Genomic DNA, 10,592 nt, shown 5'->3' on the forward strand with positions numbered 1-10,592 from the left:
CCTGCATTATACCCCCCCCCCCCAACTTTTTTTTTTTGAAACAGTTAAAAAACACAAATATTTATTTATATTAATGTTTGAAATACCGTCCAACCATCGCACCCAAGAATCCCCCCGTCCCCCCCCTCCCCCCCCCCCCCCCCCGAATTTTTATTTTTGCATTTTTTTCGCATTTGTAGAAGAAAATGTAATAAATGTCGGCACCCCCACACTATACTACCCTCTTCACTCCACCCCTCCCTCCTTTGTGATGGAAAATGAGAGTCCCTTCACCTTTAAAAAGAAAATAGATGAGCGGTCTGCAGTCGCAAGGCGGTGCTCTTGTTATCTTTTGTTTCAACCAGTGCTATTGACATCACTGCATGATATTTTGAATCCCTGACATATTTTTTTTTCATTTAGTGATTGTACTCACTAAATGATATTTTGACTATTTTTTGAGACTTCACTCAGTACTGCAGATTATCTTATGTGATTATTCTGCATCGAAACCTCGGCATTTTCAAAAAATAAATAAAGCATCCATTTCAATATAAAGAAGTGAAACTCCAGCTGCTGGAGCAGTATTGAAATCTTATTTCAAACAATTAGTTGGTCCTTTATTTATGGCAAGTGACCGATTGCCGAAACAGAACAAAACAGCACAATACAGCACAATACAAAACAACATAAACACAAATAAGAATAAAGCTGGGGTCACCGCCTTGGAACGGTCAATGCAACACATTGGGGGTTTAAACCTGGTTATACAGGGTTCAACATTAACATTTTTTGCAGCCAGACCATCGGACCAGCTCCTCTTAAAATGTACTAGCCCGAATCTCATGTCTACTAGACCATACATTACATAGCAAATAAATACAATTGTGTCGTGTAACTGTTTAATCAGGTTTTATCAGTAAATAATTAGTGAACACAAGAAAGTTATTTTGATGCACAAAGTAAAAAATAAAATAAAACTATTTAACAACATAAATTGTTTGTTATAATTTCACTATTTATCACCAGTTAAACAAATGATGTCTGTACAGCAGGTGACATTTATTCAACGTCATCAAATTCTGGCCTTCTTGACCGCTGTGCTCCATGCTACCACAGCTCCAAGGCCCTTTTTCAATCATAATCTGTGTCAGTTTTACCATCGGATTCTTCTTTATTAACTTATTTGTTGGACGAAAATCCAATCTTGAAAAAAGCCATTCTTTAAATAACATTTTCTCTTCTGCTACGCCAAAATGTTTACATTGATGATACCGATTGTCGATAAAAGTCGTAAAAACATGATGTTAAGTTCTAAGACACTGCAGAAAATCATTAATATTCATGACAACTTGACCAATGGAAACAAGCAATTTCTTCGGGAAGCTCTCCTTCGCGTCTAAAAATAGCGATGAATCATGTGAATGCTCCGCGTTTATTTATATACGCTAGTTTTGTTCTGATGTAAATAACGGATACGAGAGTTATTTTACACATTAAGAGAAAAAGGTTTTCAGTTAGCTATAGTTATATGAATCAGTATAGATTTTTTATGTACGACCAGTCGGACAAGCTAGCCCACAGTTTTACTAGCCCGACCACCGATCTTACTAGACAATGTCTGTCGGACGTGCCTTAGTGTCGAACCCTGTTATAGAGCGCTCAACCTCACACTTGGCCCAGCAATATTCATAATACATTTAAGTGTAGATAAAATTTAACGTCATAGCATTGTAACTCAAATTAAACAATAATAAAGATAATTATCGCGCAAATACAGGAAGAAGCAGCAATAATGGGTGTAAAAATTCCATATTACATTGCTTGGTTGTTTATGTGACTGCTAAAAAATAAAATAATAATAATTAAATCAAACAAGAAACGCCTATCAGAGAGAAAATATAAATAAAATGGAACGTTCTAAACCCAATGACCTATGCATGTAGATTACAACTGGGAAAGTCGGTCGTATGACGTCACACAAATCCATAATGACATAATGAAGTGAACAAAATCCAGGGGCAGTGCTGTAAATAAAAATATGAATGGGGCTGTGCTACTAATAAAACAAGTTTAGGTGATTTAATATTAAGAATCAAATGAATAAAAATGGTAATTCCATTAAAGCGACATTATTGGAATCAAACAGTATAATAGGTGTTATGACATTTGACGACAGAAATGATTTGATGTACGATGTGAATCTAAATGTAGTTTTCATGCAGTTTTGTGCATGTTTGTTTTTGTTTATTTTGGACTGCAATTTCAGCATTTTCACACGTGAAGGAATAAAATAAATTAACAAAGATCACATTTTGAGTTTGTTTTTATTCCTTGTAATGGATACCTATAGTCCTACGGTCGATATAGACCCGATATGGGAGAGCGAGGTGCGAAGTGGGGGGCAGTTGTACCCAGGGTACCCCATGCCTATGTATCCGGGAGTGTATCCTGGTAGTTGGCAGCCAGGTCATTATTACCCTGATGCTTGGAAGTTGGATGGGAGGGCCAGGGAATTATATGTACTCGCCCATACCGCCAATGCCGCAGGGATATGGGGCTACGCCACAGGTGGTGCCAGAATGGGCTACAACGAATGAAACGCCTTTGAGGCCTGAGGCCAGAGAAGGGGCACAGGGCGTAAGAAGAAATATTGCTCTGGCAATGGGTGGCAATATGGGGGGAGCAGGAGTGGGGCAACAGAGGGTGAGGCTCCAGTGCTCCAGCCAGCTTTTCAAAATAGAGGGAAGCTTCCCCAATAAGGGCACATTTCACGCGCAATTTTGGAAAATAGGGCATTTGGTTATACATATACTTGAGTATATACTTTGGTTATACTATATACTTATTAATTGCAAACACTAGTACATTGGATGACTTAACCAATTGTATGCTGTTCCTCATTTTGTGTAATGAAATTACAATAAACATATTACTATCTACATTGGCGCTAAGGAAAACAACTTAGTAGCCAATTTCCTAACAGACTTGGGCTAGCATCCGACTTACACGCATTAGAGATATATAGATATCATATTTCTTTACAGTGTGTGCGGGGGGGGGGGGGATTTTGATGTTTTTTTATCACCTATCATCATTGAACTGCATGTTAATCTTTCAGGTTTCAGTTTCAGCATCAGTGGCCTTTTAGAAGAAAATGAAATGTAGAAAATATGAAATAAATTCAGGGGTTTCACTGGATCAAAAAAACGTTATGACTGTCACTACTTAAATTCGTTGGTTTAAATAACTTTGAGCCAATGTTTGTCCACAATAATAATATTTATTAAAACGAAAATCTATATTGACAAATTTAAAGTCTAAACAATGATCAATGTCACCATGAAGTAGCATCCAGTCTGGAGATTAAAATGAAACATTGTTATTGTTAATAATAGGATATATTTCAGGGGACAAAAATATTTATAAATTGCACTCGTCCTGCAGGACAAGTGCATTAAAATTTTCACTCGTCCTGCAAACACATGCACTTGTCCTTCAAATATGTGTGAAAAAAGATTGCAAAGGACTGATATGACAAACAAACAATGTTTCCTATATCACTGCTAAAATGCTGCTTACTTAGTTATTCATGCCAGCTGATCACAGAAGAAATGTTAACTTACTTTATTTATGAGGAACACAAAATAAATAAATGAAGACAAATTTGTTTTTTCCTTTTTCTAATGCTTGCGTGCTTTCCATTTTGGATGGTTGAACATCGCTCCTGCCCCCTTTAAAGAACGCTCGTATGTCAGACATTTTTCAGATGAAATTCAGACTGGTTTAAAACCGTACTTCGCAGTAAAATAATTCTTAAAAAAAAATCAATACTTACAGTGAATGAAGTAAGGTGGTTCCCTGTCAACATGGACACGCAAAGTTTACACCAAAAAGCCAATATTTACTCGGGACACAGTCTCGCATAACAACGCGCACCTGCTGTATGAAATTTACAATTACGATTTCCGGTTCATTCGCGATCTACTTTCGGAATAGATATGCATTAAGAAATGATTTTATTTAATGAAAAAAAGTCTTACTGGTCAGAAAATACATATTATAACATCAGTTTTTTTTCACTCGTCCTGTAGGACGAGAGCTTTAGGGAAATTCACTCGTCCTTTCAAGATTTCACTCGTCAATTTCAATCAAATCACAATTATAAGTATATACATAAAGTTTAGGTAAAATATTAGCATAAATGTATCCCATATATCCATGTAAAACAGAGAGCAAACCTGAACCACCAGAAAATATATAAGCAATTAAGTGCCAGGTTATTCTACAACAAGCCAGTTGACAAATGCGTCAATCACAGTTACCTCAGATTCGCATTCCTCAACGACGTACTTGAATGACAACAACTCTGTGTCCCGAACGCAACGCAAAACCTTTATTTTACATAATACTAATCCGGGAACCACAAAACCATGCACTTCATGCGCTGCAGTAATCAAATTATCGGCTGATTGCCCAGCACGTGTGCGCAGAGTGTTAAAACATAAGCGGCTGTTGATTTAAACGGCTCAAAACTTTGTTCACACATATTGAAAATGAAAGTGGAACTTGTTTTCTGTTTAATGAATTGTACAAGCATGTCGGGCTTGAAATATTGGATTTCCTACAAGCCCGAAAGAAAAAATACTAGTTTTTTGCTGTCGGACTAGTGCGAATTTCGACGACTGGTGGACCATGATTTCTGGGTGGTAATTGGTGAAGGCATGATTACACATTGAGCGTTCAGAACAACTGTGAACCATACCTTAAAAATTATTAACATCTATATTTGTAAAGTTGTCTATGTTAGCGTTTCCGATCGCCAAAGGCGATTGAATCTTTCAGCTGGCGATTAAAGTTTAAAATGTTAATGTAAATGGCGATTGCAAAAAACCCTGATATTTCTCTATAAGTATATAATATTCCCTACTTTTAAAGAGAACTCTGTACCAATTTCCGCATGTAATCGCCATAAAAGCTCCAGGTGGTAATAGATAGTCCATTGATAAGAGATAACCGGATGCCCGTTTCGTATATTCAAGCCACATAACACAGTCATGTATGCTGACAGATGCATCACGGGAAATTTTCGGGTAACTTTCCAGTCGCCAAACTGTGATATTTAACGTCCAATCGGTTACGAGAATGTTTATAGAGGCGGAGTTATATAGCGATTATTATTTTTGATTGACGTCGGTCACATAGTAAGCGTTTATCGCACGTTTATCAACAATGATTCACAGTTGTAGCAGTAATACGTGATATAAAACCGGTAAATAAAGCAGTACATTAAAGGCGGTTTCAGGCATCATCATCACACCTATTTACCGTACTGTAAACAATCATTAATTATGAGAAGTTAATTGCAATTGGTGAGCAGTGTAAAATTACTTACGGCGAGTAAGTTGTGAAAAACAAAACCCGTTAATAATTTGATGCGGTAACAAATTGAATCCAGTGCATGTATATTTTATCATGTCTATTTGTAGAACTGATTTACACCGTTTTTCTACAGCCACGTGATAATAACTATTTACTATGCATTAATACCAGTATGCCATGTAAAACCCGTGTTATAAGAATGAGCGCGAAATTATTGCTGTCATCTGCAATGACAAGTTCTACGCATGCAAAGCAAGACCCACCCAATCAAAGACTGGGGCATATCTACAAGTTCTAACATTGTATACTGTTTATGCCAGTGCATGAAAATAAATATAAATGAAAAATAAAAAAAACATGAAATTGTTTGATTTCAGGTAACAAATAATTTATTTAAATGTGACTTCATTGATAATTTAATACAGTCATTGTTGATACCTATAGATTCATGATAATGATTATGTCGTTCATTGAGCAGATAAGGTTATAATGTGGGTCGTAGTGCTGAAATTTGGCTACTAATTTTTTTTCCTTAGCGCCAACCTAGAGTTGTGCATGGTAATTTGTATGGAATGTAGGTTAAATTGTGCAGGTTGTCTATCATTATGTAACAAGAAATCTACGTTATTGTCGGAACTAAACGTCGATATAGGATGAAATAATGTTATGAACTGGGATTTAGATGTGAAAATGATACGTGTGTGCGAATGCTTTATGGGTATAAATGGGGTTACCTTAGTGACGGTTTTGGTATGGATGCCATCCCAAACAAAACAGAAGATTGGAGTTATAGGGGGTTGTGAGTTTTGTGAGGAGTACATTGCATAGCCTTGCTGAAGAGGCCATCGTCATCTCTGATTCAGAGGTGGAGGCAGAAGCTCCGGTCGAAGTTATACCGGGGTCTCGGCAGGCGGAGGGTGCTGTAGTTTGGCTCTCCTCTGAGGTTGAGGACTCCGGTTGAATGTTGGGCAGTGTGGATGGCAAGGAGGTGAGGGTGACGTGGGAGTTGGCTCCTACCGGAGAGGACAGACTCAGTTTCTCAGAGATGGAGGTGGATATTTCGGTTGGAGGATGAGGTGGAGGTGACAGATATGGCCGTAGTCCCAGAGTCTGGGAGGGTCAGCTTGGAGGATGAGATGGAGGTGAGAGAGATGGCCGTAGTCCCAGAGTCTGGGAGGGTCAGGTTGGAGGATGAGGTGGAGGTGAGAGAGATGGCCGTAGTCCAAGAGTCTGGGAGGGTCAGGTTGGAGGATGAGGTCGAGGTGAGAGAGATGGCCGTAGTCCCAGAGTCTGGGAGGGTCAGGTTGGAGGATGAGGTGGATGTGAGAGAGATGGCCGTAGTCCAAGAGTCTGGAAGGGTTAGGTTGGAGGATGAGGTGGATGTGAGAGAGATGGCTGTAGTGCCAGAGTCTGGGAGGGTCAGGTTGGAGGATGAGGTGGATGTGAGAGAGATGGCCGTAGTCCAAGAGTCTGGGAGGGTCAGGTTGGAGGATGAGGTGGATGTGAGAGAGATGGCCGTAGTCCAAGAGTCTGGGAGGGTCAGGTTGGAGGATGAGGTCGAGGTGACAGATATGGCCGTAGTCCAAGAGTCTGGGAGGGTCAGGTTGGAGGATGAGGTGGATGTGAGAGAGATGGCCGTAGTCCAAGAGTCTGGAAGGGTCAGGTTGGAGGATGAGGTGGATGTGAGAGAGATGGCCGTAGTCCAAGAGTCTGGAAGGGTCAGGTTGGAGGATGAGGTGGATGTGAGAGAGATGGCCGTAGTCCAAGAGTCTGGAAGGGTCAGGTTGGAGGATGAGGTCGAGGTGACAGATATGGCCGTAGTCCAAGAGTCTGGAAGGGTCAGGTTGGAGGATGAGGTGGATGTGAGAGAGATGGCTGTAGTGCCAGAGTCTGGAAGGGTCAGGTTGGAGGATGAGGTGGATGTGAGAGAGATGGCCGTAGTCCAAGAGTCTGGGAGGGTCAGGTTGGAGGATGAGGTGGATGTGAGAGAGATGGCCGTAGTCCAAGAGTCTGGAAGGGTCAGGTTGGAGGATGAGGTGGATGTGAGAGAGATGGCCGTAGTCCCAGAGTCTGGAAGGGTCAGGTTGGAGGATGAGGTGGATGTGAGAGAGATGGCCGTAGTCCAAGAGTCTGGAAGGGTCAGGTTGGAGGATGAGGTGGATGTGAGAGAGATGGCTGTAGTGCCAGAGTCTGGAAGGGTCAGGTTGGAGGATGAGGTGGATGTGAGAGAGATGGCCGTAGTCCAAGAGTCTGGAAGGGTCAGGTTGGAGGATGAGGTGGATGTGAGAGAGATGGCCGTAGTCCAAGAGTCTGGAAGGGTCAGGTTGGAGGATGAGGTGGATGTGAGAGAGATGGCCGTAGTGCCAGAGTCTGGGAGGGTCAGGTTGGAGGATGAGGTGGATGTGAGAGAGATGGCTGTAGTGCCAGAGTCTGGGAGGGTCAGGTTGGAGGATGAGGTGGATGTGAGAGAGATGGCCGTAGTCCAAGAATCTGGGAGGGTCAGGTTGGAGGATGAGGTGGATGTGAGAGAGATGGCCGTAGTGCCAGAGTCTGGAAGGGTCAGGTTGGAGGATGAGGTGGATGTGAGAGAGATGGCCGTAGTCCCAGAGTCTGGAAGGGTCAGGTTGGAGGATGAGGTGGATGTGAGAGAGATGGCCGTTGTCCAAGAGTCTGGAAGGGTCAGGTTGGAGGATGAGGTGGATGTGAGAGAGATGGCTGAAGTGCCAGAGTCTGGAAGGGTCAGGTTGGAGGATGAGGTGGATGTGAGAGAGATGGCCGTAGTGCCAGAGTCTGGAAGGGTCAGGTTGGAGGATGAGGTGGATGTGAGAGAGATGGCCGTAGTCCAAGAGTCTGGAAGGGTCAGGTTGGAGGATGAGGTGGATGTGAGAGAGATGGCCGTAGTGCCAGAGTCTGGGAGGGTCAGGTTGGAGGATGAGGTGGATGTGAGAGAGATGGCTGTAGTGCCAGAGTCTGGGAGGGTCAGGTTGGAGGATGAGGTGGATGTGAGAGAGATGGCCGTAGTCCAAGAGTCTGGGAGGGTCAGGTTGGAGGATGAGGTGGATGTGAGAGAGATGGCCGTTGTGCCAGAGTCTGGAAGGGTCAGGTTGGAGGATGAAGTGGATGTGAGAGAGATGGCTGTAGTGCCAGAGTCTGGGAGGGTCAGGTTGGAGGATGAGGTGGATGTGAGAGAGATGGCTGTAGTGCCAGAGTCTGGGAGGGTCAGGTTGGAGGATGAGGTGGATGTGAGAGAGATGGCTGTAGTGCCAGAGTCTGGGAGGGTCAGGTTGGAGGATGAGGTGGATGTGAGAGAGATGGCCGTAGTGCCAGAGTCTGGGAGGGTCAGGTTGGAGGATGAGGTGGATGTGAGAGAGATGGCTGTAGTGCCAGAGTCTGGGAGGGTCAGGTTGGAGGATGAGGTGGATGTGAGAGAGATGGCCGTAGTCCAAGAGTCTGGAAGGGTCAGGTTGGAGGATGAGGTGGATGTGAGAGAGATGGCCGTAGTGCCAGAGTCTGGGAGGGTCAGGTTGGAGGATGAGGTGGATGTGAGAGAGATGGCCGTAGTGCCAGAGTCTGGGAGGGTCAGGTTGGAGGATGAGGTGGATGTGAGAGAGATGGCTGTAGTGCCAGAGTCTGGGAGGGTCAGGTTGGAGGATGAGGTGGATGTGAGAGAGATGGCTGTAGTGCCAGAGTCTGGGAGGGTCAGGTTGGAGGATGAGGTGGATGTGAGAGAGATGGCTGTAGTGCCAGAGTCTGGGAGGGTCAGGTTGGAGGATGAGGTGGATGTGAGAGAGATGGCCGTAGTCCAAGAATCTGGGAGGGTCAGGTTGGAGGATGAGGTGGATGTGAGAGAGATGGCTGTAGTGCCAGAGTCTGGGAGGGTCAGGTTGGAGGATGAGTTGGATGTGAGAGAGATGGCCGTAGTGCCAGAGTCTGGAAGGGTCAGGTTGGAGGATGAGGTGGATGTGAGAGAGATGGCTGTAGTGCCAGAGTCTGGGAGGGTCCAGTTTGAGGCGGATATGGAGGTGTTTGGGAAGGATATTGTCCGAGAGTAGGAATGTAGTACCTTTTGCATTCGAAAGTCACTTCCACTGGATCCAAGTTAAAGTAGCCGGTATTGCGGGCCCAGTGGACTCGTACACCGGATGGGGAAACACGGGAAGTGGTGAATGGATAAGTTTGGTCTTTAACCAGATTTCTGGTGGGTCATGTGGGGGAAGGGATATGAGCCGTGTGGTGTAAGATTTGGTGTAACTTGGACGGGCAGCTCATAGTGGGTGTGAATACATAATTTTAACATTCTAGTGGGGACTTAAGTGCCTTAAATGTTGGTTAGGTATTAAACAATTATAGAGTTAAGCCTTAGACGGGGATTGTAAAGCTAAATTGGGCTAAGGAGGGGGGCTTGTTAGAACGGGGAGGAGTGTGGTAAAGACCGGTTCGACTAGACTGTCCCGACTTGTCCTGCAGTGGCTACTGGGAAATAGTCTCCAGTTCCGGTTGCCGAGATTTGGACGGCTGATTTTCTGCCTTTGTAGATAATTGTTTTCGTGGAAAGGCTTTTCTCGGGGCGTTGTCCACTTTAGGTAGCGGAGATTTGGAAAGCTTATTAACCGCTTTGGTAGATGTTGCTTTATAGCCGCTTATTTCTAGACTTCTTTCCTCAAAATTCGAACTTCCTCTTCTCATTGTTTTCACTTCGATGTCCTTCATCGTCTGGCAATCTGATTTTATTCTTTTTGCATGACTTGGCTCAGACTAACTGATAAGAGTTCCGCCTTTCATATCAGGAAAACGAGATATGTGTCCTTACATTTATTCATGATGATTCTCTAAAACAAATATAATACATATATACAAACAAATATAATACATATATAATGTAAACAATCAATCAAACAAAACATTTAAAATGTTAATGCAAATAAATAATTCAAATAATCGCGCTCACGTAATAATAATACATACAGAGATTCATATACAATATAAATACCAACAATATATTTACCAACATATATCCTTCCATACTCGCTAAGGCGCATTTAAAAACAATTTCAATCTTAGCGTTTATTTTCCAAAATAGACAATAACAATAAATGACGTAAGCGTCAAACGTTAAAGTATTTGGCGCAACGTTATAATTAACTTTCGCGTACATTAACGTAGTATTTAAATATTATTTATAACTGCGTTAACACTTACTGCAACTTGCGTCTGACTCAGCAAGGTCATCT

The 10,592-nt window shown here is 42.7% G+C and overlaps 1 protein-coding gene across 10 annotated transcripts; it reads left to right on the top strand.

The window, feature by feature from the left end:
- The first annotated feature begins 5,933 nt into the window (after positions 1-5,933).
- On the top strand, positions 5,934-9,771 carry LOC127842894 (uncharacterized). Of its 10 annotated transcripts, none has more exons than XM_052372697.1 (3): positions 5,934-7,684; positions 8,105-8,404; positions 8,765-9,771. In XM_052372697.1, exons 1-3 carry the CDS (start codon positions 6,453-6,455, stop codon positions 9,411-9,413), a joined length of 2,181 nt encoding a protein of 726 aa, XP_052228657.1. In that variant the 5' UTR covers positions 5,934-6,452; the 3' UTR covers positions 9,414-9,771. The 10 variants fall into 10 exon arrangements, with proteins under 10 accessions (XP_052228657.1, XP_052228651.1, XP_052228653.1 ...); XM_052372691.1 differs by having other exon boundaries at positions 5,934-7,504; positions 7,565-7,684; positions 8,105-9,771; XM_052372693.1 differs by having other exon boundaries at positions 5,934-7,144; positions 7,205-7,684; positions 8,105-9,771.
- Positions 9,772-10,592: the final 821 nt, after the last annotated feature.

Source organism: Dreissena polymorpha, chromosome 8 (assembly GCF_020536995.1).
Source record: "Dreissena polymorpha isolate Duluth1 chromosome 8, UMN_Dpol_1.0, whole genome shotgun sequence".
In the NCBI taxonomy this organism is placed as follows: Eukaryota; Metazoa; Mollusca; class Bivalvia; order Myida; family Dreissenidae; genus Dreissena; species Dreissena polymorpha.